Consider the following 17447-nt stretch of genomic DNA (forward strand, 5'->3'; position numbering starts at 1 on the left):
GGCACGCGGAAAGGAAGGAGAAGATACCTTAATACAGTGCTGCGCAACCGGTGTGCCATGAGTAGGATATAGGTGTGCCGCAATCAAATACATGTATTTGAAATTTTGCAATTTTTTATCATGTATTTAATACACAATGAAATTTTTTTTCCTTAATAATGTCTATTTTAGATGTTTTTATATATTTCACTGTTGTGTGGTTGTGTGTGTGACTGTCAGTATTTGAATTTTTTCGGTACTTCCTTGATAACTCGGAACTCTTTGGTGTGCCACGAAATTCCAGAAAGATTTTTTGTGCGTCGCAGGTGAGAAAAGGTTGTGAAGCACTGCCTTAATAGCCTGTTTCTGATTAAAATTAAACGATAAGCACTTGTCATGGCTAAGCAAGAGAAAATGAAGAACATTATTATTATTATTATTAATTTCTATTAGGGTTTATGGGTTACATTTTTTTCTGAATGATATGTCATGACGTGTTATTAATATAGGTATTTTTCAAACGGTATGCATGTTGAGATGTTATTGAATTAAGAGAGGTGAATGTATGACATGCTTAAGGATGTACAATTTATTATTACATTATTTTGAAAAACTTTCTAAGCATGTTATATACGTTCCTTCTACATTATATTTTATTTTTGATACTTTTTAAAGTATACACTATACTTTTTTATATCAATTAAACAAGTGAAAATCTAAAACCTTGAGGAAAAATTAGCAGAAGGTTTAAATTTACAAGATTTTGAAAGAACGAATGTGATCCCGATAACCGGAGTCATCGATTATAGTTAGATACCTGAACTTACATATTCGTGAGAATGTAAAGCAGATATTCCTTTGAACAGTTCCATTTGGCACTTCTCGTTGTCATAGTAACACTTCTGATTGACAGTTTCTTACCGTGAAAGGAAGTCGATCAGATGGCCTCGGAAATTTATTATCTATTTTATATCCAGATGTTGTCTGATAAACCTCTACCTGAAACGTAAAGCAGCTGCGAATATTTTTCCCGCTGAGTTTATTTTGGGTGATCTGGGAGAAGTAAATCTTGCATAGAAAAATGGGACAGTTCTGTATCGTCCGTTTTACTGGGCCGATTGATGAAATTTAACTTGCGCTATTCATTTCTCGAAAGCACAACTTATCATATATATATTAGATTTCTATATAGCATTGTTCTAACATAGGTATTCTGACACGAAATTAGTCTGTTTCTGAGACAACACGCCTATTTATTTTATTTTATTTTATTTATTTATTTTTTCATATTCCGATTCTACGACTTCAATTATGCCAAAATGCCTAGTTTTGTAAAAATCGCACGAGTAGTTTTTTAAACAATTAGCTCTTAAATTTTAGTTCCTCAATGTTAATTGAATTTGGTTATATTTATTAATATCTCTTCTTTATTATTAAACTTACTTGATTACTTCTTTCCCAGTTGGAAATTTAGGTTCACTCCGAATAAAATTCGCAGATATTTTCTGATTTATTTTCAAAATTTGTATTTTTTATTATTTTAAAAAATTTTCGAAAACATTTTTGAATTATAGCCCGTGAAATTTTAACTATCACCTTAAAGTAGATTTATTTCTAAGCATACCTGCAAAAAAATTTGAAATGAATTTTTTATTCAAATTTCCAAAGATATACGTGAATTTATATAATTGGCACATTTTGAAGTTTGGTATATTTGTTATAAGCGATAATAACGCCAAATGTGGTTTACGCACTTCGTTAAAAGTATTTGAAAAAATGAGCGATGCATCATATTTTCTGCTCCTGCGCAATGGAAAAGGGAAAAGAAAATAGGTTACTATAAATTAAGAATTTCCCCGAGTGAATTATTCTTGGCGCAAACTGAAAAAAGTGACCCAAGATTAATTTTTAAATTTCTCGAGAAGTTTCTCACTAAATTTTACAAAGATTAATATTTAGGCATAATTTCAATGGTATAATCTAATTATGGAAAAATATTGTTATGTCTTTTCAGAAAAAGTCCGATTTTGTGTCAAAATACCTATGTTAGAACAATAGCTATATATAAATCTAATATGTATTCTAAGACATAAAAACATAAAACATAAAAACGCATACATGAGACATAAAATCGCAAGTTGAATTTCCTCAACCGGCCGAGTAGATCGGAAGATATAAAGCTGTCTTTTTTTTTTTTTTTTTTTTTTTTTTTTTCTTGCATTGTGTACATATGAGCTCGAGGGAAAACAGGCAATCACTTTGAATAAAATGTTAAAGTAAAGATTTAAAAGTAGACATCTTCCTTACAAACGCTTCTTTATAAATCCGTATCTCGCGACAAATGCCCAGTTACACTTTGAAATTCCCTTTTGAAAAATAGTTTGAAATGAGTTATGACTGAATTGACTGAATTCAAGGAAGCAAACCAAAAATCTCTCTAAAATAGGAGGGGAGTTTGAAATGACAGCTCGTTTCCACGTTTGCATGTTTTTATTATCATTGAAAGAAATGAAAGCATTGCAGTATCACCAACTTTTATATCATAAATATTATCTCCATTATGAATCAAACGATCCGACTATAAAGTTGCATTTAATTTAAAGGCTGATTTGCCTTACTAGACTGCCAGGCGACCATTTAAAAGGCTACAATGCAAACTGATAACAATAAAGCAACTAAAATACACTCTTTCATAAAAGAAAAATGTATGCACCCAGAAGAAACAAAGCCACAATCACCAAACTCGGCAGGAATGTAGACTGGTAAGAGATATGCAAATGATTTAAATTTTGACGCCAATGAGACAAAGTTAAGCACGCTATGCGCATAAGAGCTGCGCAGCTGGGAGAGTTTAAAAGCATGATTGCGATCCATGATCCGTACGAAAATAGTGACGTTTCACTAGAGCAACACTAAATTCACCATTCTGTTTACGAAAAACAATCTAAATCTCAGTGCTATCATCTGCCTGCACCCATTGGCTGACACCCAGGGCCATTCCTATGCCATTGGCTGTTCGCGTACATTCCTAAGATTGCCGCCCCCAAATTTAAAAGAAATATTCAATGATGAATATTTTTTTAATTTTATACTCACTAAGTACTTACATATGACAAATTGTATAAAAAGTACTTACATATGACAAGTACTTATAATGAATTAAAAATATTTAGGCGTGATATCGCGAGAATCCGGCCGCCCTGATTTTGGCCGCCCGCGTAATTTTACGCGCTGTACCTCTAGTAGGGATGGCCCTGCTGACAATGGTCAAGTGTCGTTGTCTGCTGCAATTTCATATTTCTGATAAATTCTCGCATTTTTTGTAAATATCTATGAACTTTGTGTCTTTTGCTAAATGTTTTTTTATCGTACTGTACATAATTTAAAGCCCATTCATCCAAGAACTTAAACTCTCTATTTTGTGCCAACTATCACCGTGGTCAAAAAACCAATAGGAACTCTTATCTCCGTCACGTGATCTCAAATGACTGCTTGTCAGTCGCACCACAGCTCGTGCACTCTGCTCCTAGTCTCCGGACAGCCCACATAATTCTTCTTTGCCATGTAATTGCAAAATCTTCATACATTAATTTCATGATCTTTCATTTAGCCCTCAGGTGCAGATGTACAAAGGTGCATCCTTAATTATTCAAACAAGCAAATGTCCAATGATATAATAAGTACTGGTTAAAACTCCTAGTAGTTGCAGACCAGCTGCAAAGAAATGATCTACGATTTACTGGTTCCTAGGTCCACTGATCTTGATCCACGAATTCGTCTGTCGACTTGGATGGACAGTATTGTGACTAGAAATGCCTCTGAGATGTAACCAGCGGCAGTAAAACAGTTGTCGGTCTTTGAAAAAAACCCTATAGTAGGCCTCAGAGAAGTAGATTGGTCAAACAGCGTATAGGCTGCCTCTTTGTTTGGAGCGATATGATAGTTGCTCGGCTTTGGCGACAATGGATTACGGAAGGGATAGTCTACCGTCGCGGAGAGTCAGGTCTTCCCGAGAACATAAATGAGTTCGAGAATCGTGCAATCATAAGAGGGGCCATTTCCGCACGAACAACGTTGCTATCATCGGTTTAACGCCATTAACCACTTTCCAGGCATGCGATGGTATCAAGGGATAGTACCATCTGAACACATATGCTTACGGTGTCCTTATCATGCGAATTGTTTGCAGATGGTGGTGCTTTATTTTTACCACGCTATTTTCTATGATGATCTTTTAAAACTGCAAAGTTTTTGAGCCGCATTATTTTCTGCCATGTTGTTTTAAAACTGCGCTGTTTCTTATATGCATTCTTTTCTCCCTTGATGTTTTTTCCTTGCGTTGTTTTCTTCGCGACATTTCCGTCCGCAATGTTTTCGGCAAACACCGCGAATCTATATTTAGGGAGAAAGATATTTTTGCGAAATTGATGCTGGAACACGATGATCCTGTTTCTTTCTATTGTTTCTTTGATTGTTGGTGACTAGATTCTTTACTTGTTCTCACTTGAGATGCTTATCATACGAGAAGCTGCCGTAACTAATACTAACCCAGGTTCTTAAGATAGTCATAAAATTAATTATTTTTGACATTTTCAATGAGATCGTACTTTTATACAGTGCTTATGTTAGTTAATAAAATAATAATACTCGTATTATACGCATTACATATTACACATTACAGATATTTCCAATTACTAAAATAATTTCCTTGAATTAAATCATTATTCTTGAATGCATGTATGAATTTGGGGAAAATTATCACTTATTTTAAGCATTGAAATTTTAGTCATTTTAAATATCATGGAGTAAACATGTGAAATCATTAAGACTTACTCGATTTTATAGCCTTTTAGTGATACATAACAATTAGAAAATGGTAAAATTATTTAGATGAATTAATATGTTTCCTTAAGATATATCAGAAGCGTAACTGATTTTATGCATATCTCAAAAGGCATCTATGTTTGCACAGATTTTATTAATATGGTGACAACGGATTTGATTTTTATAACGTCAAATTTAATTTTATAACGATAAAATCAAATTTGACCAGAGATTTCGAAAACAAGCCGAATTTTCGCTCATAAATGTAGTTATTCTATGATCGTAAGTCATGTCCTTCATTTCTGTAATGGAGCTGTAATGAAAAGGTATTATAAACTACGAGAAATGCTTCAGGCAATTTTTAACAAATGCATCAAAGTTATGCAAGAAAGAAAATGTAATGAATATCATTAGGAAACGCATTTCTTCCTTTATGGCAACCTTTGTCCTCTTATCGCGTAAACAACGACCCACTAACTTTATTAATTACACTAAGAGGTTTCTTGCTCATCCACCATATTATTACTTTCATTTGCCAGCAATTGCTTACTTCGTAAACCAGCATTTTGTCCTCTTTTAGTGCAAGAGAAACCTTATCAAGCAAGGTGGCTCTTAGAAACGCATACTGCTTTCGGGATCCTGGAATATTTATTTTTGGTATAAATACTCATTCTCTAATGGCCAAATGAAATTGAATGTGTTGTAAATTTAATGTACGAAAGTTACAAGTTCAAAGCATTTCGTAAGATAGCGAATACAGTTACTTCTAGATCTCACAACTGTTCAGATCGCTTTTCCTTTTTTAGAAAAGAATTTAAAATTTATTAAAAGAAGAATCCTATTATAGCAGCAGAATTGCTATGACTAATTATTTCTTTAGTTTTAGATGAATTAAACAGCACAAAAAGGTGAAATAATACGCTTTTGTAGAGCCTATAAATTAATTTAGAATAAGATGTATGATATCTTTACAGATTGAAAATAAACTGTAATTTAAGCCAATAAGCATGTCCTATGAATTCTGTAATAATTCATCTGAGTTACTATATCACTGGATATGATTTGGCAGTAGGGTTTTGCCTTATTTCTCTAATAGTTATTTTTATTTTAAGAGAGCCCTTCCTATACGCTCTCATTTCCCTACCTACGCTTTCCTACTAGGTTTGGTTTGGTTTATGTGATTATGGCAAAGCCTCGAGGGCTATCTGCGTAAGGAGCGGGCTACCTTCGTGGAGGATTTTCTGAGAGAAACTGTCTCGTATACACATTACACATGGGGGAAAACCACTTTGTTAGCAGAATGAGGTTGGCAGTTTCACGCTTTATGCAAACTAGGGGAGAAAGTACTATTTAAACTGAGGTACTTCAGTCAGAGAAAGAGAGACAGACAGCTAGAGAGAGAGCATGTTCTGCCTCTCTGCCATGCTGTTGCTACGAGTTAAAGCTTGCTAGTTCACGGTCGTACTTATTTTGTACCGATTAGGCTACGTCGGTGATTTTTAGATAAAAGTCAACTACGTGGTAACAACTCTATGCTGCTTGGGCTGTTTATTTTACTTAGCATTAGTTTAATTTTACATTTTCTATTCAATGGTGTTGGCTTCCTGTGTGCCCAAGAGGGATTTATCTTAGAGTATTTTAACCCTTCTTCGGAGTTGTTACTTACGTAACCATAACATAGCGAATAGACGCTACACAGTCAACTAGATTTTTAACAGTTAAATGACTTTTTTACTACTTTTTTACTAGGTTTTTAACAGCTAGAACTACAGGTAATATATATTTTGTTCAGATATCATTTGGTTAGCACGTAGTTTATCAACATTAGTAGGAAAGTAGTAATCGAGTGTATATAGGGTTTCTATCTTCTTTATTTGCTTCGCGAGTCACCAAAATAAACGACGGTGCTTTTCTAAAAATAGACTGAAGTGTCTAAGGGTGTTTTATCTATTCTTTCATGCATACAAATTTTCCTTAACAGCAGTGCATGAACCATCCATTTAGTTACTGTTAGATGTTTTAATCTATTTTTTTTTCGAAGAGGATATACGTGTGTGAGAATCTGTCTCTTGTGAGAGAAATTATATTTTCTTAAGTGTCATTTTGGGAGGGGGCGACCAGAGCAATATGCCATCAAAAATGAAGCCCGTTGTTACGATAAAGGAAGGAAACGTTAAAATCGGTATAAGACTGAATTAAAACATCCCTGCTTGTTTTACAGTTATTTGGCCTGCAGGGGAAAATGTCTAATTATTTCGATTATGCCGATGGGTATGACTTTGCTTATTCCGATGACCTGGAGAAATCTGTTTTACTCTTCTTCATTAGTGAATCTTTAATGAATTTTTGTTTGCAATCTTAGTGATTCTGGCGCCATTAAATATAAAGAACAAGTTTATTGAAAAACATAGTATTAAGAAAAGGGAGTGAGAAAGAGAAACAAAAAATAAAAAAACATAAAATTTTTTAAAAAATCTGAAAGTTTTTAGATTTTACATTACGGCCCAAAGGGCGTTTTTTAACGTTTTGTGTGTTACCTTTACTTATTAAATATCATGTTCTTCGCACTTAAACCATAAAATTCAATCCAACAGCAATATTGCAACGCCTGACAAAATATAAAATAGATAATAAAAGAAATTCCAAATTAGGCTTTCCAGATTCCTATATTCGTTGGAGAATTGCGTTATTCAAAAATTGATGGCTCTTGGTATCCGTTGTTTTATCACAGTGCGATAAACATGCATACATTTATGCAGATTTTTCATTATTTGATTTCTTTAAATATAATACAGGGTCTAATATTTGGTGGCAACAATTTAAAAAAGTGATTCGCCGTTTATACTGAATCAACACAAAGTGCCAAAACGAAGTTAATAGCTATTTTGGGCTAATTTTGCCTTTAGGCTAAGCGTTTCTTAAGATTAGGAGGTAGTGATATGTGGGAGAAGTAAAAGCGGTTAATAGGAAATTAGTTTTCGCTTTCTGAAATAGAATTTATGAATTTTTAGATATGAGAAAATAATTGCATTAATAATGTTATTTAGTCTTTCTTATTTTCTTCAATATGCGTTGCGATATAATATTGGTGTCTGGTTAAAAAAAATGCTGAAGGGTGTATTCGTTTCAGTTAAGGTAAATAAATATCAAAGATAGGTAAACATCGAAAATTCTGTCTAAAAATTTATTTTAGATTTTTCTTTCAAAAGTTAGCTATAGTGTCCCCTTTTTTATAAATCCATAAACCGTTTTCAAATTCATCAGCTCATAGCGATTAGCAAAGTTGTAGCTATTTTTCTGAAATGTAGTATTCTTGAAGCGGGCTTGGAAGTAAATGAAAAACTAGCATTTATCATTTTAATTTTCTACTTTGCTGTATATTACTTAGTTATATTTTGACACAAAATTTTATTTTGAGCTTTTATTTGGAGGCATCTAATTATTTTTAATCCAATTAATGTGATTTTAACTTATTATTTTTAAAATGTATCATTAGCCGATGTTAGACGAAACATTTGTCATTCAGAAACTTATAAGCCTGAAATAATATTCTTAATTTTTTTTTAATTAGGAAAATAGTATGAAATAAAGGAATCTTTGCAGATTAAAAAACAATCTTGTTTGACGTCATTTTATTCTTTACTTTTTTCCCTACTTAATTATTTTTATTGAAGAATTTGGTACAAAAAACAAATAAGTGTTCGTATGAAAAATTTAAAAGCTTATCAATTTGATGAATCTGTAATTTTTATGAAAAAAAAGAAATGTTACTCTGAACATATTAGTAAGTACAGTAAACCCTCTACCCCGTGACTACTTCCGTAAAAAAACGCTAAAAAAGCACCATTATTTCTTAAACAAATGTGAACAAACATCCATTAGATTAATTACAGTAGCAGTTTTTAGGCTGAACGTATCTGACAAGAAATAAACCATCAAATATGCAGTTTTTTGGCGATACCAAAAATGCCTAATTTCGCTATAGAAATAAAATGCTTTATGTAGTATTAATAAATAAAAAACACACATTTTCGGCGTTTATTGTAGCAGCAGAATTATTGTTACGAAACGAAGTACGAGTACTTACTAATGAAATGAATTTGATCCCTTCTTTCTTTATTTATTTAAATACGGTAAAGCACACGACCGCTAACCACTGAACGTCGTGTCAGTTATTACATGGGTTTATATCGAATTATAGTTTAGTTTGGTTTAGTTTAGTTTAGTTTATTATGGGAAAGCACACTAAGGCTATCTGCCTTAGGGGAGGACTTTCTGAGGGAAACTGGCTCGTAAGAGAAATATGAATAGTGTTGATATTAAAAAATTGATCAGAAAAGGGAGATGAAGGAAAGAACATTTCACATCTAAATTTTTATTTGAAAATGAATCGGTATACATGTGAGGTCTAACCACCTGGGCTGCATTGGTGCTTTCATGGTTTTCTGCCATGTGTAACGTAAATACAAACCAATTTCCGTTAGAAAGTTCTTTCCGAAGGCATCCTTTTCCTTAGGCAGATAGCCTTTGCTTGTTTTGCCTTAATAAAAATAAACCAAACTAAATTAATTATTTAGTGAGATGAACAGAGATACGGTATTGCGATCTTTTGCAGCGTTATCAAGCACTTTGATTGTATTATTATGCTATAGCGGATTAAAAACTAAAATAAAATTGCAGAAACGACCTTAATATAGTGGATGAGTCGCATTTTGTTTACCATGTATGATAAATAATCGGCCACGTTTGCGGATGCAAATTGGTGTTCATGGTCGTTATGTGGTGGAAAGACAGAGTGCATTGGCAATAAAGGGGTTTTAAAGTTATGTAATAAGGCAAAGTAAGTAGAAATAATGTATGCAATAATGAAGCGTATTCTCAGATGCAAGTTGTTATGCAAGATTTGCCCACCAGCGGCCAAGAGGTAAAATCGCTGAACATTGGTAATTCAGGCCTGGGCTCGATGACTGGCTACATTACGTTTTCGGTGATTTTCCCCATGTGTAAATGTATACGAGCACGTTTCCCTTAGAAAGTCTTCCACGAAGTCATCTTTGCCATAATCAACTAAACCAATCTTATCTAAGTCAGTTTGTGCACAAATAGTTCTGCTGTTCTATCTAAGAATTTTTAAAAGCTCTTCAAATCTACATTCATCAATACTTCGACACTACAAACGATAACGAATAATTAAAATCGTTAATCGTCAGTATATAAATATAACGTAAAAAAATTAGTGTTGTATATTTTTAAAGTAAGTATTCATTTTCTAGTCGTCCTTTTTATGCATGTGAAGAACATATTTGTCATAAGGCTCCTGATATCGTTCTTCCTTTCAAAACACTCTTTCTTGGATTACCTGGAAAAGAACTGACGAAGAACTGATATTTTTCATAATTTCAGATCGAAATCTATTATGAGATAGTAGAACGTGAACTGGTTTCACTTCCAAGCATTCTGAAATTTCGTCATTCATAAGTACCGGGTTCCCTTAGTTTATGTGTGACCGGCTGTCGATTTTATATATTTATCATTCTTATTTGGCGACTTTGGCGAGAATACATCTGACATTAAAATGCATAAATGCTACATTTTAATATAAATGTTGGGTTTTATTTACATTTTTAAGGAGGTACAGATTTTATAGGGTTATCTGAATTTTTAAGCTTGAACTTTCTAATAAATTTTTATGGATCTTTAAAGTAGTTTCTGATTTTCTACCCTTAAGATTGCTTACTTTTGCGAATTTTTATATTTCGAAGATATCTAAACATTTTATATGTTTGCGATCTTAGTTAGTATTGTAAGGTTAGCTAATTAGCTCATAATCTTATTATTTTGTCTGGACTGTCTCATTTACTTTCGTCAGTTGATACAAGAATGCAAATTTAGCTAAGCGTATATAGGGACAGAGCTCTTGAAAGTTACTTAGAAAGCTCTGTGAGTGATGCTGATTTTCGTGATATTTCCTCGGCCAGAATTACTTCAGACTGGTGTTAGTCTTTTTGCTAGCCGAGTTTGCTCGCGCTTGTAGAATTCTGAGCAAACGTTGGATAGGAAGTTGACTTGTGAATTTTTAAGAGTTTAAATCTTAATAATTTTCATTGCAAAGAGTGGAGACTGAATTATAAGCAGACGTCTTGTATTCTTTACGTTTCAAGATTTAACAAAAAGTTTGTTTGAACCTTCACATGTGTAATTTTCTTTGAGAAGATTGGCGGCTGAGTCTCCTGACAGTCTCACAAAGAAACCATGCTCACTTAAATATGTAATTGGTCCCGTATAATATTAGTCATTTTTTTAAATGGTGGAAAGATTCCCCGCATGTTAAGGTAACTAACTGGATGTTGTATGAGAAACGGAAACAGGGGGAGGGGGAAATCTGTGTGTTACGCTTTTGTGTTGAAACTGGGGTGCCGGTTTACGTACATGATTGTGTTTATTCAGCTGATAGTATTCACTTTATTTCGTCACGTGCGTCTTTAAACATCACTGACCCGATAGTATAGAAGCAGTCTGAAGTAAACAGATAAAAAGTACACAGTTGTAATCATGACGACGTATCACGTTCAGCCCTCGTGGTTACACCTCTTTTCTAGCGAATCCAGACGCAGCTGATGCAGAACTCGAGTAACTGTCAAATGCTTTGAATTTGCTCGCTATTTTTCAGTGCTGCAGAACTCTGATGGCGTTTTATTGCATTTATTATTTCGAGAGATACATACGTAGAGGATGGAAAGAATGCGAATATTGGAAAACAATGCAAACGAAATTAGCTGCTTTTACCATTATACGGGGAAAATATTAGGTAACGTGCACTTCGAGATTTCCGAAAAGAAAAATACTGGATTGTAACAAAATTCTTAGTACTTTGCGTACAACTAGTTGCAGATCTGAAGCTGATAAATTCCTAAAATTATGCCCCAGTCTTTGAGTTTCTTTAGAAATTAATGATGGTGCTTAAAGAATACAGCAGGACCCCTCAAAACAGCCTGAATTCGAATCGCAGGTAAGGTTTGGCTTTTGATTGTCGTGTTTATGTAAAATAGGAGTGTTTAATACTTATTCTGTCGAAATTTTTTTTTTGTGTAGTTCTTAGCGGAAAACGATGAGTATGAAAACCTCATATGCCATTTCTTACCTTACCTAGTAACATTCAAGATATTAAATAAAAATCATTATTAGCTGGCAAACGACTTGCACATTTTTATGCAATATATACAGTCGAAAACAGCTTACAAATAAATACAATAGTACGAAGCTATCTATAAAAATTTTCTGTTACGTTTATTATGAATTACATAAATTAAATGTGTTCTGAATGGCATCAATTAGAGAATATTTTTAAGAATGAAAAAATGCTATAAATTATTACGAATTATGTATTTTACATACAGATTCCTCCGTTAGTTTATAAGGTATTTCTTCCGACTTCTTAGCATGCCTTCGTAGTGTAGTGGTCAGCACGCTCGGCGCGTATTCGAGAAGCCCGTGGTTCGAGTCCCGGCGAAGGTGTTGCTCATTTTCCATCTCTCCTGCTTCCAAAAAATACCTAATGTCTCTACAAGTTATGTATTAATATTTATTTTCAAATAAAAAATCAAATATCTTATCGACTGGCAACATCTCCGAGTCCTCGTAGTTGGCGTTGAATGATAGCATTTACCATGCTGCGTGTTTGATGAATAATACCCTTGTGATGTAAAGTAACGGCAACCCCCCCCCGAGAGACATATTTAACTTAAAGGAGAAGGTCCACCAATGGCTGAACGGTAAAATCGGTGAACGTAGATAGTTCGACTGGGGTTTGAATCCCGGAGAACGGGCAAGCTGCATATGCGTCATCATAGTGATTTCCCATATGTAAAGTGAATACGAGCCAGTGTCCCTTAAAAAGTCCTCCTTAAAGGCAGCCCTCCGCTTAGGCACATAGCTCCGGTGTGCTTTGTCGTAATAAACTAGCCCAAAGTCAAAAGGGAACATATTATGCAATTTAAATACCATAAATGCTAGCAGATGTACAATTAGTTGTCTCTGAACCTATAATTTCACAAGATCTGCTCCACATAGATGATAACCGCGGAATAGTTTGTAAATAGAGTTTAAAAATAACTTTCGGAATTTGGAGAATGGTTTTGGTAAGACACCAAATTTGGATAAACAATGGACTAAGCAATTATGGCTAATGCGTTATGAAACTATGGTAGAAGTATCATTAATGATACTTTACATTAATTTTAGTGGTGCAACTTTTACTTCACTTCGTTTAAGGTGTATTGATTTTTAATCAGGAAAAGCTGTCATGGAAATGCCTTTATATGCTGCAAAATTTTTAAAAAAACTGGAAAACCGCTGTTCTGAACAATAGGGAAATATCCTTCCTGTGTGTGTGATCATTTGGAAGTCTAGACTAAGTTTTTCAGCGTGTTGTTTCTTTACGTTCTCAAGTAATTTATCATCTAAATGAGATCTTTAATTTATCATCAACGCGGTTTGGCAAATTGCCAGTTCTCAATGTTGACATGAGATAAGATATTGAGTTTAAAAGTCAGGCGGAGTATCGTGTGTCTTAATAAATTGAGGGCTTTTAAAGTAAGTCTTATTAATTTGTAATTTCATTAAAATATGTCTAACGACGTGAATTATAACTCATTTAATTCATGTGATTTATAATGTGTCGAACTGATAAATCAGTATAAGCAACTGCAAAATTAGAGATGCTGTTGCCATAATTTTTAGACGATTTTCATTGTATATACAGAACATTTTTGTGTTTTAAATGCCCCATTTGATATCCCTTATTCTTCGCTATTTTTTTACTCCTTAATTTCGAAGAAAATAAAGCCTTTTTCAGTACTGAAAGAGGTATTGGTACTATTCGGTTTTGAGGGCCGTAAAAAAATTGCAGCGAAAATGTACGCGCAAAAGCGCCAAATCTAGCGTACGCGTTGATTTCAGATTGCGTAAGTTTATATAGTTCTATATTTCTTTAAGACAATATTGACATACTAGTTTAATTTTTAAATCCTTTTTTGATATCCTATGGATTTAACAATTTGGGAATTGCCCATGACGAAAAATCGGCAACAGAATTTTGGGTAAAGTGCAGAATCACCCACTGCTTGACGCGTTTTTTAAGAATTGCACATATTCGGTATCCATGTGCACATCGACCTATTTTCACTTTAAAACAAATCCTAGAATTGCACAAAAATGGCACTGCGCACACCCTTGACTTAATCTATGTACACATCGACCTAAAATTGTCAAAAATCCAATTGTTTTTACCCTTGTAAAAAGCGGCAAACAAATAAGTGAGCGATTCTGCACTTTACCGAGAATATTTTCAAAGAAAAGGCATCATTCATTATAGAAAATTACGTTTGAACAACCAACGAGATGAAATTATGCTTTAGCGATAAGTCGGTAGCGAAATAACGATGCAGGCATCCATTCAGTTATGTTTAGCAATTTTTATATAAATTATAATAATAATCTGAAATAGTTATTTACTCTTATGCTTCCATTCAGTCACGTTTATCCTTTTTCATATAAATTATAATAATAAAAAAGTATTATATGAAATTAACATTTCATCTAAATTGAAACATCAGTCTTAGATAGTTATTTACTATTATACTTCCTTTCTTGCCGCAATTATTTTTGGCAGCATTAGCATCAACAATAGTTTGGCGATATTTTACGGCCCTTGAAACCGAATAGTGCCGAGGTATTTTATCCCATTTCGCTTGAATAGCCAAAGTCCAACGAGGATTGTAGGTCGACGTTTGGACAATTCGCTTTTTTAAAGTCCAAATACTTCAGTACGGTTTTTAAGAGTGAGGTTATAGTTATCGAAGAGGGAATAAACGCTGTTTCGTCCTTTACAGATCTTAAGGCAGTATGGTTTTTGTCTGACAATCGTAGCGCCATCCAATATCTTTCAAACTGGCGAAGAGTTAGTGATAGGGCCGGAATTGCACTTCTTAGCAAACTTAAGCAGGTTTCGTCACTCTGTAAAGTGCACCTTCAGTGGATTCCTTCCGATGTTGACATATGGGGGAATGAAATGGCAGACATTCTGGCGAAAGAGGGTTCTGAAGAACCATTACCATTTACCAATTCGTTGACATATCTTGAACTGTATTCCATTAGAAGACATGCAGATAGGCAAATTTGGCTCGTTCCACCGAATCATCCCTGGTATTAAGGTGATTGTCCTGGAAGATCTCTTGCTATTGATTGCGATAGATGTGTTCAGACAACACTCACCGGCACATATCCTTCAGTGCCTGGAGTTGTCTCTTGAGAAGCTTTACGAGTCTCCTAAGCTTGTTTTCGATTTTCTGAAGGTGAATGGACTCGTGGACATCGTCTAGTATATTCCTAGACATGGAGGTTAGTAACAACAACAACAACAACAATGTCCAAATGCGCAAGAATCCGTAGATAATAACATCAGGAGGTTTAGTAGGGATATGTGTGAAGATTTAGTAGGGATATGTGTGAAGATTTAGTAGGGATATGTGTGAAGATTTAGTAGGGATATGTGTGAAGATTTAGTAGGGATATGTGTGAAGATTTAGTAGGGATATGTGTGAAGATTTAGTAGGGATATGTGTGAAGATTTAGTAGGGATATGTGTGAAGATTTAGTAGGGATATGTGTGAAGATTTAGTAGGGATATGTGTGAAGATTTAGTAGGGATATGTGTGAAGATTTAGTAGGGATATGTGTGAAGATTTAGTAGGGATATGTGTGAAGATTTAGTAGGGATATGTGTGAAGATTTAGTAGGGATATGTGTGAAGATTTAGTAGGGATATGTGTGAAGGATCTTGCTTTGCTACACGTTTCTTGTTCCATTCTTTGCAGGAAATTAACAGTGGGTTTTGATGCGCGTCTGCTTGCTTTGTGTTGATGCAGTTCCACTGATTGGTGACACTGTAGGTAAAGAGAATGTATTTTATATTTGAAAATTAGGTATGAGATGCGCTTCTGATAATATGTGGAGTTGACCTTAACAGTTTTCTTCACTCTCTTTAATTTTTATTGGTTGTTATATCAAAAACCAACAGCAATCATAAATCCCTTTAATAAACTTTCTTTAGATTCTTTGAACCATGTTCTAAGAATTTTTTTTCTTTGTGATGATAATAAATGGATCTCTTTTTGTTGGAGTCATTTAAATATACCCAAGATTCATCTATTATGACAACAGTTTTGCATTTTTTGTTCGAATAATTGTTTCTCATAAAGAATTCTGTAGTGCAGAGGTTCCCAAACTATTTCAGTACGCGGCACACTTAGAGTTTGGTTACTTTTTTCACGGCGACGCTGTTGCAATATTTCTACCATAATGATAATCAGGCACAGAAATGAAAACAACATTTTAGTGAAAAAGTATAATAATTTTAATTGATCAGAAGACGTACAAACCTTCAGTAACAAATAATAAACTCCTTGTGACAGGTAAGCTTCTTGATGCCCGTGCAGTTTTCAAATCACGGAAGATGACTTGAGACAGCTATTCTTATTTTTTGCTTCATATTGATTTTCGAACTATATTTGGTCTTTATTAAAGCGATAGCTGAAACAAGCTACAGACGACTAGGATGTCGCAAAGGGAATGAGGATCCTTAGAGTTTTAAAACTTTAAGCTACATACTAAATTTTGATTGAAATCCAAATATTGTATCAAAAACGTTTGATTGAAATCCAAAACTAATTAAACTCTCTTCATCTTGCGAATGAAAAGGATCTTGGATCAACATAAATTTCTCTACATTATCTTTCGCAAAGTATTTTGCAAACCACTCAGTGAGCTTTGAAAGGCGTTCTATGAAAAGGGACAGGAAATCCTATAGAACGAGAACTTTGTTGGAAGTTGTGGTTTAGTACAATGTAGCTATCCACAACTCCAGCTTTTTCCTAAATGCTGAAATCTTTTCTGCAAGTTTCAAGATGTGAATACATTGCCCTGTAGTGACAGATTCAAGAACTTTAGTTTGTCAAAAATGCCGCCCTAATATGCTAGTGTCAGTGGAAAGTCTGGTTCGACAAAATTCTTAGCGATCTCATGATCTTCCTCTTTCAGAAAAGTGTGAAATTCTTGATGCCTTCCGAAGGCATGAAACTGGGCGTTGTCACGCAAAAGCCATCGTGAACTGCAATAGTTATACCATAGCCGTGTGTTCAGCTTCCATATCCTTGCATAGGTTATAAGGTATTTCTCCTGCCTTCTTAGCGTGCTTTGTGGTGTAGTGGTCTGCATGCTGGGCGCGTATTCCAGAGGTTTGTGGTTCGATTCCCGGCGAGGCGTTGCTCATTTTTCAAGTCCCCTTCTTCTAAAAATACGTATTGTCTCTACAAGGTTTTTGAAAACAAAAATGCTTTCAGCGGTCTAGTTTTTATGTAATTCCCTACATCTATCACACATTGTAATGCCATACTCAACTGAGGATTAATTTACTTCGAAGGAAAGGGCTCCTAACCAATAATGCAGTGGGTCCACACAGCACGCGGTGTTTCGCTGCAAATAAGTGACTGTAGTCTCGCATAGCGGCCGTACATTGATTGAACACCGTCAGTACATACACAGATGCACTTTTTCCAATCTAAAGCATTTTCCATTTTAAACTTGTC

At 34.3% G+C, this 17447-nt stretch overlaps 1 protein-coding gene across 2 annotated transcripts in view; it reads left to right on the forward strand.

The window, feature by feature from the left end:
• LOC118190727 (calcium/calmodulin-dependent protein kinase kinase 2-like) overlaps nucleotides 1–17447 on the forward strand; it is a 308782-nt gene that overhangs the window by 159490 nt on the left and 131845 nt on the right. Inside the window, exon 1 of one of the 2 annotated variants that reach the window (XM_085817572.1) lies at nucleotides 11419–11812. The exons of the other annotated variant lie outside the window; for it this stretch is intronic. Coding sequence (XP_085673698.1) covers nucleotides 11754–11812 — 59 coding nt within the window. The 5' untranslated portion in view covers nucleotides 11419–11753. Of the gene's footprint in view, nucleotides 1–11418; nucleotides 11813–17447 lie in introns of those variants that run through there. 2 annotated transcript variants of the gene reach the window in all.

Source organism: Stegodyphus dumicola, chromosome 5, assembly GCF_044657685.1.
Source record: "Stegodyphus dumicola isolate Sdum_Otavi_A_Nest chromosome 5, ASM4465768v1".
Lineage (NCBI taxonomy): Eukaryota > Metazoa > Arthropoda > Arachnida > Araneae > Eresidae > Stegodyphus > Stegodyphus dumicola.